At 49.1% G+C, this 16,907-nt stretch overlaps 1 protein-coding gene across 1 annotated transcript in view; it reads right to left on the reverse strand.

Annotated features, from left to right (window-relative positions):
- Positions 1 to 16,907, reverse strand: part of KATNIP (katanin interacting protein) — a 198,349-nt gene that overhangs the window by 50,656 nt on the left and 130,786 nt on the right. The window contains exon 14 of the mRNA XM_082856530.1: positions 9,885 to 10,022. Coding sequence (XP_082712656.1) covers positions 9,885 to 10,022 — 138 coding nt within the window. The remainder of the gene's footprint in view (positions 1 to 9,884; positions 10,023 to 16,907) is intronic.

Consider the following 16,907-nt stretch of genomic DNA (forward strand, 5'->3'; position numbering starts at 1 on the left):
GCTACATTTAACCTATTACATGCCAGGCTGGGGGCCGACGACTCTGACCTCCTGGCATCACAGACTCAGAGGACAAAGGACGGGGATGGGACCTGACAGACGGGGTCACTAACTGGAGGACCTACAGCTGAATCTGGGCTGGTTTGGCCCATAGAGCAGTTAAAAATTTCAGAACCAGCTGATAATATCTAAAAACTGAGAGCTTTCACACAACAATGTGCATTTTTGGCCTCTCTTGAAGATTTAGGCCATCTGGCAGGGCGGGGCCAGGGCAGAGTGATGGCTGCTCTAGGCAGGGCCCGGCTTGCCAGTGACCACAGTTACTCTCTATTGAAAGGCGGAACCAGGTGGTGGGCACCAGATTGCCTGGTAGTCATGTGACTACCAGCAAGTTCTTCTGCTTTTCTGGGCCTCAGCTTCCCCATCTGTAGGATGGAGCTGATCACCACAGTACCAGTCTCACAGGACTGTTGTACGGAATAAACGAGCTCATACGTGTAAAGTGCTTTGAATGCTGACTGGCACATAACACACACTCAGGAGACGCAAGCCGCCATCGTTATCTTGTGCCCAATCTACCGCCTGGACGGAAGCACCTGCTGAGGCTGGCTGCTCAGGGCTAGCGCGGCTGGAGACTCCCTGCTCCCCTAAGTCCTGGTGCAGCAGTTCCCTGTTCCTGGCAGAGGCTGGCGGCAGGCACAGGAGAACCCCATCCACTCCAGAGTGGAGCCTAGCATTACTCCTGCTGACTTAGGTCAAGATTCCCCTCCAGTTGGGATTGACATATACACCCGACTATATATAAAACAGATAACCAGCAAGGCCCTTCTGTACAGCACAGGGAACTCTACTCAGTATTTTGTAATAACCTATAAGGGAAAAGAATCTGAAAAGGAATATATATATGTGTATATATGTATACACATAACATATATATGCATACATATGTATAACTGAATCACTGTGCTGTACACCAGAAACTAACGCGATATTGTAAATCGACTATATTTCAATAAAAAATAAATTAAAAAAAAAAAAGCTTCCCCTCGATCTGAGCTCAGGCCCCAGCAGGCAATTCTCGCAATTTTATTCATACCACATGGGGCCTGGCCTGTGTGAGACACAAAAGATGAGAGCAAGTCTCCTCTCCTTAAGGAGTTCACAAAAGTATGAATAATTAGGTGTCACAGACTCAGATGCTTGCAGCACCACAGACGTGAGCGGCACAGGGACGCTGGTGAGCTGGGGAATGCACACCTGCAAGTCCAGAGGCCGCAGGGGCCACTGGGCTCCAGCCGGTGGATGCCACAGAGGGAATATAGCCAGCTCATCAAAAGCCAACTTTCCAATGTTGTCAAATGTTTCACAAGCGGTGCAACATTGTGAGTGCCAAACGGAATACGCCTGCAGGATAGAGTTGGCCGGGGGCACCCGTTTGGGACACCAAAGGCTCAGGAAACTGAGGGATACCCTAGGGAAGTACATGACTTGGTGCCCGGAGGGGTGGCTGAGACCACCAGAAGGGGCCTGGGGCAGGCTAAGGGTGTGCAGGAGGCTGGTGGGTGAAGCAGAACCTTGATGTTTCCAAAGGCAGGGTTTGTAATGAGACCGACTAGGTATTCCAGGTGCTGGGAAGGGCAGGAGCAAAGGCACAGAAGAGAGGAGTTTCCTAGGGACCAGAGGGAATGAAAGTTGCATAAGGATGGAAGAGCCAGAGAGCCAGTTTTGGGGTCTGAGAATGGAGAAGGTCACCAGTGCACATGCACGCAGGGCCCGGGCCAGCATGGCAAATGGGAGAGGTGGTGTGGTGTCAGGACAACTGTGCCACTGTGTCGGGGACACAAGTAGGAGTGGTGGGGACTGCAGCGCTGTGACTCAGCTCCGCCAAAGCTTCCAGGAGTGGACGTGACCTCATGTCGCCAGATCGTCTAGTTTCTCAATAAAAGTCAAAAATCCCTATTTTGCACGGAATCCCTTCCAATTTTTCAATGTTGGCAATTAATTAAAGAACTTTGAAAACACGCTGTGAGCCAGCTGCAATCTGTGAGCTGCCTTTGGTCAGTCGGGGCATAGCCTCTTCCCAGGATGCCCCGGCAGCACGAGCTGGCCGGGGACTGTGGCCTCTCCCCTGACGCATTCTGCAGTGGCGAGGCCCTCGGCTCATCTCCCGTCACTGTCCCAGCCCCACTGAACTGTGGTTTGCCGTTATCCCCCTGGGCCCTCCTGCCTGGGTGAGAGCTCGCAGGGGCAGACAGCGTGTCTGATTCCCGGCCCCAGCAAAACGCCTGAGTGTGGGGCGATCGATAACGGCTCTGTTGATGAGATGCAGGGACTGAGCAGATGAGTGAGCGGAGCGGGGAGGCGGCGGGGGCAGCGGGCAGCAGGGGAAGGGGGAGCTGGACTTGGAAGGAGGCAGGTTTGGGCAGTGGAAATGGTAGGACTTAGGGATGACTAGCAGTGAGGGGCAAAGGGGGGAGCAGAGGATTCAAATGTGGGAGTCAGGTGCTGCTGCAGACAGTAAGAGGAAGCGGAGCCGGGACTGGGGCCGAGGGGCCTGGGGGTGGGGATACCAAGTTGGGGTGTCGGTGCAAGGCCGGGCGGAAATGCCGAAGAAAAGTATCTCGTGGCTAGGAGCGAAGCTTGGTTCAGAAATTAAGCCTTGGGGAGGGTTTAGTGAATAAATTCAACAGCATGTGATTTCTGCATTCTTAGAGGAAAAGAAAGAGGACCTAGCTTGGGTATCGTTTTCTACTTTCCCTGGTGATGTTCCCTTCTTTTGGAGACAGCACCTCAATTTTCCATCGGGAATCCACCCTTCCCTCGACCTGACTTCAATGTGGATAATGTGGGCCTCACCCCAGGTTGCAGCCCAGGCCTGGCCAGTGGGGCCTCAGTCTGGGACTTTCTTGAGGAGAGTTTCTTTCTGCAGAGTGCTGAAATCAACAGCCATGTCATCAGGGACCACCACTTGGAACCTGAGGATGACGCCAACACAGAGGAAAGCAGAGATATGTGATGGAGGGAGGCAGCTTCCTGAAGGCATCATGTGAACTCCTGGATCCTGCCATGCCTGAAGCCAGCAAACTCATACTCTCCTGTAACATGGGCCAAAGAACACTTTTTTGTCCTTAGCTGGATTTAATTGGGTTTTCTTGTCCTTTGTTACCAAGAGAATCCTGGCTGATACACTAGCGCTGGGACTGAGAAATTTAATCAACAGATTCAGCTACTAAACCAGTCCTGGCCAAGGCAGGCAGGAGATGGGGAGCCCTACCCCCTAGGGGGTCTGGAATTTATCTTGCTGTCCGAGGCTGGCCCCTGCACGTGGGTGAGCAGTTCTCCCTGCTTAGACACCTGTCTGGTCCCAGATGCAGCCTGTCCCCTGGTCTGTACAGAACAGGATATGGGCCTCAGCTTCCACCCTGGTTCTGCATCTGTGTTCTCATCCCTTGGTGGGAGTACAGTATGGATCTGAATTCCAACCTTCTGGCTGGAGCCTGAATACCTCGTTGGGCCCCCTCTCTCAAGGCAGAATTCTCTGCTCACCTCTCCTTCCCCTGCTGGCTGGGGGTCTGCTTCAAACCTGAGTTTCCTGGGACTCTCAAGATGACCACACCTGTATCTTCCCGAGCGTGGACTCTGCACATAGATTTCAGATCCTGCAGCCCACCTACAAGAGAACACCCTCTGGTGGCAGGCAATGGCCTAGACCAAGCCTGAGGTCAACACCTAAGGAAGGCTCTTGGGCGCCTGGGTTAGTGCCTTTCCCACCAGCTGCCCTGTTAGGATGCCATCATGATCTCCAGGCCCAAGGGTGCACAGACCCCACCATATGGCAGAGCCATCGGGCTACACTGACTCAGCTGCCCAAATGGAGGTCACATCTTTGACTTCAAAGCCATTGCCATGTTTGGCCTCAGTTTGTATCAACTATTAAAAAAATAATTTTGGGGCAATCAAGGATATTTGAATATGGACTGGGTATTACAGCATAATAATTAATTATTGTCAGGTATGATAGTGGCATTGGGATTATATAAAAACAAACTCCTTATCTGTTAGAGATGCATACAAAAAATTTATGAGTGAAATGTTATGATAGCTACAATTTATTTTTAAATGTTAGGGGAAGAGATGGAACAAAAATGGCAGAATGTAGATAATTAATGGAGCTGGTGACAGGTACATAGGTCGTTATTGAACTAATCTCTTCACTTGCATTCATTTGAAAGTCCACCCCTGCCCGCCACCCTGCCTAAAAAAGAGGCCTTTCTGAAAATACAGATACTGCCCTGGGATGAATTGAATCTACCCGTGGTGCACTCCAGAGGCACTGTGACCCTCACCCAAGCCACCAAGCTAGACTATGCTAAGAGCCTCCTCTTGGGGCTCCCTCTTCCCTCTGATCCCTTCTCCAAACAGCAGCCTGAGCGATCTTTTAAATTCCTCAATCAGATTGTATCACCCTTTGCCCAAAACCCTCCAATAATGATACTAAGAGCTGACCTTTGTATAGTGCTCACAAAGGCCAGGAATCATTCTGAGCACTTCATACGTATTAACCGAACAATAATCACCCCATTTTCCAGATGAGGAAACTGAGGCATAGAGTAACATGCCCAAGGTCACATGGCTAGGAAGAGGAGGAGCCAGGGTTTGCCTCAGCTGGGCTGGCTCTGACCATCCCCCTATTCTGCCTCCAAACCAGTAAGGCCCACACGACCCGGTTCCCACCTACCCCTGGGACCTCCCCTTACCCTCTCCTCTGTTCACCAGCTCAGTCTCTGCCTAAACTGGTTGTTCCTGCCTTTGCTCTTGCTGTGCCCCCTGCTGGGAATTCTCTTCCCACTGATGCTAGCTGCTCCTTCTTCACATCCAGGTTGGGGAAGGCCTTTGATCACCTGTCCGGAGCAGCCCTGCCTCTTTCTCCTCCTGCCTCTCTCCCGTTGCCTGATTCTATCGTCTTCAGAACACTTAGCATTACCTGAAATGACACTATTCACTTGTGCCCTTTTTTTTTTTGTCCCTTCCTCATGAGAAGGGACAGGGCTGTATGAACAGGACCTTGTCTATTCGTTCAACATGGCTCCCTGAGCACCAAGACCCTTATGGTCCGATATGTCGTCACCAGCCACATGTGGACAATTACATTCATATTAAAATGAAATAAATTGTAAAACGCAGTCTCTCAGTTACAGGAGCCACAATTCAAGTTCTCAGTGGCCGCCTGGGGCTAGTGGCTTCTGCCCTAGACAGGGCAGATAGAGCGTGTTAATATCATCAGAAGTTCTATTGGGCAGTCCTGGCCTGGATCACCATGGCAAGTCACAGAAATACACCACTGGAGTTTGGGATTGACATGTACACACTGTTTTTTAAAATGTTTTTTAAAATGGATTTTTAAAATGGATAACCAACAGGGACCTGCTGTAGAGCACAGGGAACTCTGCTCAATATTACATAACAACCTAAATGGGAAAAGAATTTGAAAAAGAATAGTTATATGTATATGTATAACTGAATCGCTTTGCTCTATACCTGAAACTATCACAACGTTGTTAATCAACTACACTCCAATATAAAATAAAAAGTTAAAAAAAAGAAGAGAAATACACCATTGGGGAAATCTAACATTAATTAATTAATTAATTCAAAAACTACTTAGTGAGCACCATTTCCATGCATAAAATATATCACTGGGTCCTGCCTCACTTGCTGTTGTGACCAGGCTGGAGGTGGCATCTGCATGGTGATGCTGCAGGTGAAAATGGTGATGGAATGGTGCCACGTAGATGATGAATGTGCTTATTATAAACGAAAACAGATGGACCGTGGCGAGCAGCTGAAAGCCCACTTTTTGGATGGGTTATTACATCCTAGAGGAGGGAGACCATTGATTCCTTTCTCCTAGCAGATGTCGCTCTGCAGGGGAAGCAATGTCAAGAAAAACCGCAGGGAAACCCACAGCCCCCATGTTCCCTTCCCACCTCGGTCCCTGACTCCTCACTAGCTGGGCCAGTCATTTAATCTGGGGAAACATCACAAAATGTGACAAACATATTATCGCGTCCTCCTCCTGAGCCCGAGACAGGCATCGCGGATCCATCACACACCCTTTCCTGGATGAACCAGAAGGAAAGTTCTAAATCCTTCCCAAGACAGCCCTCCAGGCAGCCATTTCCAAGCAGAGCTGGCAAAACAGACGCAGCTATCTGTCCCGCAGGAGCTTTTTATCCTGAGCCCCAGCTTCTTTATCTACAACGTGGGGCCCGACCACATCCACCTTGTAGGGTGGTTGGGAGGTTAATTGAGATGATTCATTTGTTCAGTTATTTGTTCAGGCATCAAATGTTTATGGAGCGCTCAGTGGGGGCTTCACGCCTGCCTGATGCATGCAGCATTGGGTAAACAGCAGCTGTGATGAGTACCCACATCTGCGGGCCACCCTGTGTGCCTGCGTGGACGGATGCTAGCCTCCGTGTCCTTACCCTGCCCGGAAGTCCTCTCCTCCGGGCCGGTTCACGCTTACCACATCACCTAACGAGGGGGAAGGAACCCATCCAAGTTAGCCCGAGGATTAAACGGGCAGCAGATTTTCCAATAAGAGACTCCTTTTCTTCTAGCACCTTCTTTTCTTATGCTCTAAATAAGCCTTGGTTGGATCAGCGCCTCACACTGAACTTTGCTTCCTTGAATTCCCAGACACAAAACACTGTCTTAACAAGCCGTGTCTGCTGGGCTGAGCTGTATTTCCTATAAACTCTCATTTTATCTCCTCTAAAACACATGGTAACAGCATTCTCTGGAGAATATTAAATGAAACCAACCTGCAGCTGCATTTGTTTGTGTTTTCTGTCCCCGGAAAATTCTGTCAACAGATAGGTGTGCGTTACATAAGTGGTGGCCCTGCCGGGGACTGCGGTCCTCCACACACTCCTCTGTGTAGAAACACCTCAAGTCTCTAATCCCCGCAGCCGGCTGCTCCCCAAAGCGCCCACAACAGCAACGACGCCCAGGTGTCCTGCTCCTTTTCTGTTCTCAGCACACAGGGAAGGCCGAGTGCAGGTTAAAGAAGAAAGGCGGGCCTCAGCCAAAAGGGACGAAGCTTATCCTCTTTGTAATATAGCACATAAAATCTGCTTTTCTTGGCCTGAGCGATATAGTTGAGCTACAGGGCACGGGCTTGGGCAGCCAGCGCCGTTTCATTAACCAGTCCAGAATATACTGGTGACCGCCTGCCAGGAAGTGCCGGGTGAACTGGAGAAGGAGAGGACCCAGCCCTAGATGCTGGGAACGCGCCGCAGCTACATGGGGGCCGGGGCTGCATCCGGGGCCTAGAGGACAGCCCCTGCGCACATCCCGGGCAGGGGAGGCTGACACGCCCACAGGAACTTTCTCATTTGTTCCAATAGTTTGGACTTTTTCTCAAATTTAAACTTTAGGCATTTGTTTGAAAAAAAAAAATCAAAACAGAGAAATCAGAGAAAGCTTTTTGTTACTTCTCTGGGGCAGCATAGTGTGTGAACAGAGCCGGCTGGAACCGCGTCTGCCATGTTAGCCTCCAGATCCCCAGAGCCTAGCAGATGGTTATTCGGGAGCTGGAGGGACGGCTGGGTGAGTGGGTGAGCGAAGAACCAGCCAGAAGAGGTACAGGAGGGAAGGACGACAAGGTGGGAGCGGGCACGGAGTCTCCTGATTGAGCCCCAGCTGGCCTCTAACCTGCGCTATGACCTTGGGCAAGCATCCTAGCCCCTCCTACTCTCAGTCTCTCATGTGGATCTCAAGAAGGATGAGACAATTGCTTATGGGCTCTTGGGGGAATGAACGCATTCATTCATTCGACAACCATGTATTTCTACTTGGAACAGAGCAGTGGTGGAGATGACTCAGGCCCTGCTCCCAAGAGGCCCACAGTGTGATGGGGGGACAAGTGCCCATCCTGGTACAGGGGCGATAGAACCAGTTCATGAGGTCCAGAAGTGCACAAGGGTCAGGGGGTCAGGCGAGCATCCTGGAGAAAGGGACGTCTGGGTTTCCCAGGAATACAAGGCAGAGGCAAGCATTCTGAGTTGAGCGAGATGGGAGGGGCCAGGGACTAAAGGTGCGCCTACCAGGGAGGGCGGTGGAGAGCCACGAGCAGCTGGCACTCTGGAGGGTGGCCTGGTCAAGGGGCGGGTGCCAAGAGAGAGGCAGGCTTGACGCACAGGGATTAGGGGCCCTCTGTCCTGCATTCTCTGCATCAAGGGGAGCCTTTGAGGGCTTGAAACAGTAGAGTCGTGATCAGACCTCGCAGTGGCTACTGGAGACAGACTGGAGGCTTGGGCCCGGGGTCAGGGAGAGCGATTAGGAGGCTGTACTCTTCCACACCTCCACGCCTTCGCCCGCGAAGCTCCCTCCCCCTAGAGAGTCTTTCCCTTTTCTGTCTGGCTCAGGGCTTCTCTTTCCACTAGAGCTCAGGTACGCGCTCTTTAAAGCACCTTCCCTGACCTCTCCCAGCCTGAGGCGGGCTCCCTCCTCCAGGCTCCAGCAACCGCAGACTGGGAATGGCTAGCTCCAGCCCAAAGATGAGTTTGGTTTGAACTGCATGGTGGCTTCAAAAGAAGTGAAATTACCTTCTGACGTTTGCAAACAGAATAGCTCATCTCAAAATCCAGACTCCCAGCTCTCTGGGAACGTTCAGAAGGTCTAGCAGCACTGGCTGGCATTGCTCCACATCAGTCATTAGTTAAAGCTGAAAAGTGCCCTGCCCTCTACCTGGGCCATGCGCTTGCCAGTCTGCCACGCTCCCCACCAGGCCCTAGCGTCTCTCTAACAATATTGAGGCCGAGGATTGGTTGCCATTTATCATCTCGCTTGTACTACTGCTTCCCTTATAGCAGATTAGAAAGGAAAGTAGAACAAGTTTTGCTCCCTTTTCTATCATAAGAGGGGAAACCGAGAGAGGCTGCGGGAGTCCTGTCCCTCCTTGCTAACTGCGTTCCCTGCTGAGTCCCTGGGGCTTCTGTTTGAAACCCGTGGCTCTTGGGGTTCAGCTTTATCAAGGCCTTCATCACACTGCCTCACACGTCCACATTTACTTGTCTGCCAGCTTTTAGATAAGGAGTACCTCCAAGGCATGGACTGTGTCTTTACATCAGTGCGCTCAGAATCGATCATGAAGCCTGATGGTACCTAGGATGTGCTCACTAATCAAGGTTGAATGGAGGAATAAATGCATATGAACATGTGAAAAACAGCCCGGAGAAGAAAGCAAGGATGAGGGCCTGGGTAGTGGTATGAGGGTGGGAAGGAGGGGAGGGGTTCTGAAACCAGAGGGGCTGAAGAGCACAGAGGTTAAGGGCCTGGCTGTTTAGAGTGGGGTGCACACACCGGGATCACTGGTACATGTGAGAGCTGGTTAGACGTGCAGAATCTCGGGCCCTGCCCTAGACCCTCTGGATTAGAACCCGCTTTTTACCAAGATCCCAGGCAAGTTGTTGCGGATACGGTTGGAGAAGCGCTGGCTAAGCCAATGGGCCTGGAGTCTGACTGCAGGGATTCAAATTCTCACTCTGATGCTCACTGGCTGTGTGCCTTGGGCCACTTTACGTAACCTCTCTGTGTGTCTGTTTCCTTATCTGTTAAAACTGCGCCTCGGTTCATATTTCTTCAGTTCCCCCGAAAGGTGACCTGATTCTACTTCCCAAACCTTCAGCGGAGGCTCTGCTCCTGGGGGCTCTGACAACGCCAAGTGAAATCCCCCAGCAGGCGCTTGCTACACCCAGGAGGAAGGGCAACGGGGCCTCGTGGTGCCCAGTTTGCAACTTCGGGAATCAGGCTACGGGAAAGCACCAAGTGCTTCCATCAGGCAAATGCCCAGCCAGGAACCGGAGCCTGTTACTTACGCCGTCAGCCGTGCAGTAATTCCAAACCTTGATCTTGGTCAGACCGAAGTCACGCAGCTGTCTCGTGTTGCGGATAACAAAAGAGAGCTGGAGCGGCGGGTGGAAGGGGCACGTCCACAAGGAAGGGTCTTTCTTGCCCTGAAACGCCAGCAAGAGAAGGAAGTTGTTATTGTTAGCACAATTCTGCCTTACCCCAAAGTAAGCGGGCAGTGACTATGGAAACCAGGGGAGGATGAGGGTGGGAAGCCACCCACCTTCTCTACTTCATCCTGGGTGGGGTCTTAGATCTCACCGCATCTGGACCGCATTTTGGAGCAGGCTACTGACCCTCGTCCCCGGCACAAAGCTGTCACGTGGGCCCCTCTGCCCCTGCCACCCAGACCAAATTTAAAATGCAGCGGGCTTTATTTTAATCAACCTAATCGGCTTTGCTGGGGAGAGAGACTGGAGGAGAAGGACGGGAAAAGAGCCATGACTTGAGCTATTTGATTAACCTGGCAAACAGAGCCTTTGATTTTCTTTTGTAAAACCCTGTAGAATTTTAAAAATTTTAAAAATAGAAAAGAAAGACACTGGCTCAGGCGTTTGTTGGGACGGGGCCATGGCACTGAGCCTCAGGATTTATTCTGTTCCCTTTCAGGGTTTCCAAGCCTTGGGACCCCTGTGTGCAGTTTCCGCCTGCCAGCGAGGCTGCCAAGGCCATTCTCAAGGCCAAAGAGGCAGAGGAGAAGGGGAGCCTTGCTGTCAGTTTCATTTGCACCAACGAAATTTCGTATCATGAGTGCTTGGGATGCAGATGGGAAAAAGTGAAATCGGGGGACTTTTCTCAGCCCTGGTCACCTCCTCTCTTGTCTCTTTGGGTACCTCTTCTGCTCTCTGTCTGGACAAAACGCACAGTTGTTCCCAAATATGTCCATGCTGGCTCGGCCTCTGTGCCTTTGCACAGGCTGGGCCTCTGAGTGCAGTACTCTCCTGCCCTTCTCCCCCTGGGAACTTCAGCTCAGATGTGCTGTCTCCCCCACTGTCACCCCTTCCCTTGACACAATCACTCCCTTCTCCAGGTGCCCACGGCTCCTTGCAACACCTGAGGTTACAATTACCCAGTGTCCCACAAGTACCTGTCTTCATGTCTATGTCACCCCCCACTAACACACGCATGCACGCGCACACACACACACACGCACACTCAGCTGCGAGCTCTTCTAATTCATTCCAGAACCCTTAGCGTTCAGCACAGTTCCTTGGCACCTGGTCAATGACAAAAACACCTTTAAACTGAATTTTTTGAACAATCGTTGAATGAAGAAATGAGCAGATAAGTGAAATGTGCCCCCTAATACCTGTCCCCTCGCTGACACTTTAGAGACTGAACTGTTCCGGCCGGCAGAGCTATTCTGTCTAGCTCATGAAAGTGTTTTGTTTTTTTTTAAAGGCAAATTCGTTGCCAAGACTTTAAGGTGGAAGATATCCCCTCCCCCTCAGAGCTAGATGTCTGGCTTGTCTACAGACTTAGGAGACGTGGCAACACGGGGTCCCTGACAGCCGTTGGCTGGAGCTGAGAGCACTGCTCTGGCGGCCAGGGCGGGTGCTCTCCGGTGCCCCAGTCCTCACCATTCCCTACTGTTCTACACCCACCTCGCCTCCCTGGTTATGCTTCTGCCCAGCCCCTGCAGGCATCAGTTCAGGGTCCTTGCTTAGGGGCCGAACAGTCCAAGTCCCATCTGCCAATAAGCAGCCTGTATCTCTGACACTGGCTGAAGTTGCTCCTTTTATCTAAAAGGAGCATCGCCCCGTATTTGCGAGTGTCTCCATGGGCTCCCATCCCCAGGACCGTGCCTGCCTCTGGGGTCTGCTGGCCCCCAGCAGACGTGAGGCTCAGGCTCCAGCTGCGCGGAGGACAGAGGTGGCTTGTCCCAGTGACAATGGTGCCTTTCAGGAGGGAGGAGGCTGCTTTGTTAAGGGGGAGAGATGAGTTCAAGGGGTTCTGACTTATTCTGGCAAGTTTCTCAAGCTCTGCGAGAACTTTTAGTGCTCTGGGCAGCTGCGAGGGGTCAAAGATAGCACATCTCAAATCCAGCAGGGGAGTCTCATTCCTTCTCTTCACTGGAGCCTAAAATGGGTCGCTGAGGCTGCTTGACAAGGGCAGAGACTGAAGGCTGACCCTTAGACACAAGCAAGGGGACTGTAATTGATTTCCTATCACATTTCCGTCAGCGGGAGGGATAACGGGAGGGCTAAGTGGGAGTCGTGGTGTTCAAAGTCGGAGAACATTAACCTGTGGGTAAATCTGGGCCTCATTAGCAACTGGGCCTTCTGATGTTTCCTTTCCACAGACAGAGTCCCCGAGAGGAAGGCTGCCGGGAAGCTGCCGGGGGCTGACCCAAGGCACGCTGGGCAAACCTCCAGGTGCCAGGCCAGCAGGAGAGTGTCTGCTGCACCTGCCCATCGCAGGTGGTAATCAAGATGGCAGACCAAGAATCAGGGCACCTGGGCACCGCCGTTATCTCACTGGGTTCTCTCCAAGCCCTGGAAAGTGAGTACTGCAGTAACACCCGTGTCACCGAAGGAAGACCAGAGTCCAGAAAAGGTGTGGTTTGCCCAAGTGATGGAGTGAGGATTTAAACCTAGGTTTTTCATTCATTCATTCATTCATTCATTCTGTGTTGGTTTGGATTGCCCCAGGAGAAGACCCTGAGGCAAGGCAAGTGTTACGGAGTTGATTTAGACAGTGAAGGAAATACCAGCTGGAGGGTGGGGAAATGAGAGGGGGAGAGGCATTCCATAAAGAGTGTGTTACCAGGCTAGGCACACCTGTGAGCTCCACGCCACCAGGGAACCTGGGAGCCAGTGTGGAACACACCTCAGGGTGACTCCACTTCCGGGACAAGGGAGCTGGGGTATCCACACCCCAGTTCCCATCAGTGTAGGTTCAGGGCTGCTCCTGGGGGCTCAGTTCCCCACCAGTTTGGGCCTGCTACAGGGGAGGCAAAGCGGGCCCTGGAGGCCAGAAAACAGATCCTCCATCGGAGAAATGTGTGTGCTGGCAGTGGGAAGAGCAGCCAGCAGGGACCAAGGTGGGAAGGGCCTGCGGGAGGCGCCAATGGCATCTGCTACCCACCTGCTCAACAAATACTGAGTGCGGGGGGCGCCTGGCCCAGCAGATCCCAGCTCTGTGCCAGGAGGGGAGGCAAACAAGTAACACAGCCAAGAAAAAAAAAAAAATCAAGTGGGGCTGGGGGTGGGGGAATAAATTCAATGAAGAAAATATGAGAGAATTATTAATGGCCAATGGAAGGACTAGTTTAGAATAGATGGTCAGAGAAGAAGGCCTCTCTCAGGAGGTAACTTTCTAACTCCTAACATAGGTGCTTTCTCCAGCTTTAAGCTAACACAGATCCACACACCCCCAGGGAGATGCTGGACTGCTCTCAGAAGTAGCCCCGAGTTAATAAGTTATCGCCTTAAAAAGGAACAAACTCCTGATACAAAAATTTGGTTAGATGTCAAGGGCATTATACTGAGTGGGAAAAGGTCAGTCTCAAAAAGGTTACATATAGTATGATTCCATGTATATAGCATTCTTGAAAGGACAAAAAGTATAGAGAATAGGTTGGTGGCTGTCTGGGTTAGGGACAGGTGTGGGGAGGGGTGGCTATAAAGGGTCGCATGAGGGAATTCCTTTGAGGTGATGGAGCTGTTCTGCATCTTGATGTGGTGGTGGTTCCACAAATCTACATGTGACAAAACTGAAAAGAACTGGACTTCCCTGGTGGCGCAGTGGTTGAGAGTCCGCCTGCCGATGCAGGGGACACGGGTTCGTGCCCCGGTCCGGGAGGATCCCACATGCCGCGGAGCGGCTGGGCCCGTGAGCCATGGCCGCTGAGCCTGCGTGTCCAGAACCTGTGCTCCGCAACGGGAGAGGCCACAACAGTGACAGCCCCGCATACCGCAAAAAAAAACCCCAAAACAAAACAAAAACTGAAAAGAACTTACACACACACACACACACACACACACACACACGTGTATGAAGGTCTGCACATTATACCAATGTCACTTTCCTAGTTTTGATAATGTACTATGGTCATGTAGGATGTTACCATTGGGGGAAGCTGGGCAAAGGCACATGGGACCTCTCTATACTTTTTTAAAAACTGAGATATAATTCACATACATAAAATCACCACTTTAAAGTGTACGAGTCAGTGATTATTTCAGTATAGTCACAAGGTGCTGCAACCATCACCACTATCTTTTCCTAGCATATTTTTATCACCCCCAAAAGAAACCCTTTAGCAGTCACTCCCCATTCCCCCAGTCCCTGGCAACCTCTAGTCTACTTTCTGTCTCTATGGATTCACTCATTCTGGACATTTCATATAAATGCTGTCATACAATATATGATCCCTATGTCTGACGTCCGTCATTCAGCATAATGCTTTCAAGTTTATCCATGTTGTAGCATGTATCAGTACTTAACTCCTTTTTTTTTTTTTTTTTTGCGGTACGCGGGCCTCTCACTGCTGTGGCCTCTCCCCTCGCGGAGCACAGGCTCCGGACGCGCAGGCTCAGCGGCCATGGCTCACGGGCCCAGCCACTCGGCGGCATGTGGGATCCTCCCGGACCAGGGCACGAACCCGTGTCCCCTGCATCGGCAGGCGGACTCTCAACCACTGCACCACCAGGGAAGCCCTACATTTAACTTTTTAAGGAACTGCCAGACTATTTTGCACAATGGCCATATCATTTTATTTTTACATTCCCACGAGCAACGTATAATGATTCCAATTTTTCCATATGCTGTTCACCAATACTTGTTATTTCTGTTTTCTTTTTTTAAAGAAACTATAACATCCTAACGGTTATGAAGTGTATGTCCTTATGGTTTTAATTAGCATTTCCCTAATGGCTAATGATGCTGAGCATCTTTTCATGTGCTTGTTGGCCATTTGTAGATCATCTCTGGAGAAATGTCTATTCGGAGTATCTTAGCCATATTTTCACTGGGTTGTTTGTCTTTTTGTTGTTGAGTCTGAGTCCTTTTCTTCATATATTCTGGATACAAGACCCTTATCACATACACGATTTGCAAATATTTTCTCCTTTTTTGTAGGTTATCTTTTTACTTTCTTGATAATGTTCTTTGAAGCAAAAATGTTTAAAAATTTTCGTTTGTTTAAAAATTTTGATGAGGCCTGATTTACCTATTTTTTTCTTTTGTTGTTTATGCTTTGGATGTCATATCTAAAACTCCATTGAAAAATTCCAGGCTATGAAGATTTACATCTATGTTTTCTTCTAAGAGTTTTATAGCCTCAACACTATAAAAGTCTCAAGGTATTTGACCCATTGAGTTAGTTTTTGTAAATGGTGTGTAGAAGTCCAATTTCATTCTTTTGCATGTGGAAATCCAGTTGTTCCAATACCATCTGTTGAAAAGAAACTATTCTTTCCTCATCAAATGGTATTGGCGTCCTTGTTAAAAATCAATTGACTATAGATGTATGAATCTATTTCTGGACTCTCAATTCCATTCCATTGATCTATATGTCTGTCCTTAGGCCAGAACCACACAGTCGTAATTACTGTGGTTTGGTAGTAAGTTTTGAAACTGGACTCACTCAACGTTGGAGTCCTCCAACTTTGTCCTTTTCCAACATTGTTTTGGCTCTTCTGGGTTCTTTGAGCTTCCATTATACACTTTAGAACCAGCTTGTCAATTTCCACAAAAAAGGCAGTAGGATTACATTGAATCTGTAGATAATTTGGGAGCACTGCCATATCAGTGGTATTAAGTCTTCCAATCCATGAACACATATATCTTTTCAGCTTTCATCATTTAGGTCTTCTTTAATTTCTGTCAACAATATTTTGTACTTTTCAGTGTGCAAGTCTTTCACTTATTTGGTGAAGTCTATTCTTAAGTATTTTATTCTTAAATGGCATCAAACTATTATAAATGGACATTTTCTTAATTTCCTTTTCGGATGGTTCATTGCTAGTGTATAGGAATACTACTGATTTCTGTATATTGATCTTTTATTCTCTAAGCTTGCTGAACTCCATGTTAGCTTTACCAGTAACTTCTGTGAATTCTTTAAGATTTTCTGTATATAAGATCGTTTCACCTGCAAATATAGTTTATTTCTTCCTTTCCAACCTCTTATTTCATTTTCTAGCTTAACTTCCTTGGGTAGAATCTCCAGTACAATGCTGAATAGGAGTGATGAAAGCAGGCGTCCTTGTCCCATTCCTGGTCTTAGAGGGAAAACTTTCAGTCTTCCACCATTCAGTATGATGTTAGCTGTGGGTTTTCATAGATGCCCTTTATCAGACTGAGGATGTTTCCTTCTATTTTGGTTTGTTGATGTATTATCATGAAAGAATGTTGAATTTTATCAAATGCCTTTTCTGTGTCTATTAAGACATCATGTGGTTATTTCCTCCTTTATTCTATTAATATGTTGTATTCTGTTGATTAATTTCCACACGTTGAACAACTTTGCATTCCTGGAATAAACTCCACTAGGTCTTGATATATAAATCTTTTTATAAACTGCTAGATTTGATTTGTTAATGTTTTGTTGAGGATTTTTACATCTGTATTCATAAGGGATGCTGGTCTGTAGTTTTCTTGTGATGGCTTTTTCTGGTTTTGGTATCAGGGTAATACTGGCCTCAGAGAATGAGCTGGGAAGTGTTCTCTCTTCTTCTGTATTTTAGAACAGTTTGTGAAGGCTTGGTGCTAATTCTTTAAATATTTGGTAAGATTCACCAGTGAAGCCATCTGGTCCCAGGCTTTTCTTTGTGGGAAGTTTTTTATTGATTACTAATTCAATCTCTTTTCTTGCTATACGTCTATTCAGATTTTCTATTTCTTCTTGATTCAGTTTTGGTAATTTGTGTCTTTCTAGGAATTTGTCCATTTCATCTAGGATATCTAATTTGTTGGCATAAAATTGTTCACAATATTCCCTTGTAATCCTTTTTATTTCTATTAGTTTGGTAGTGATGTGCCCCCTT

This window comes from Leucopleurus acutus, assembly GCF_964270905.1.
Source record: "Leucopleurus acutus genome assembly, chromosome: 16".
NCBI lineage: Eukaryota > Metazoa > Chordata > Mammalia > Artiodactyla > Delphinidae > Leucopleurus > Leucopleurus acutus.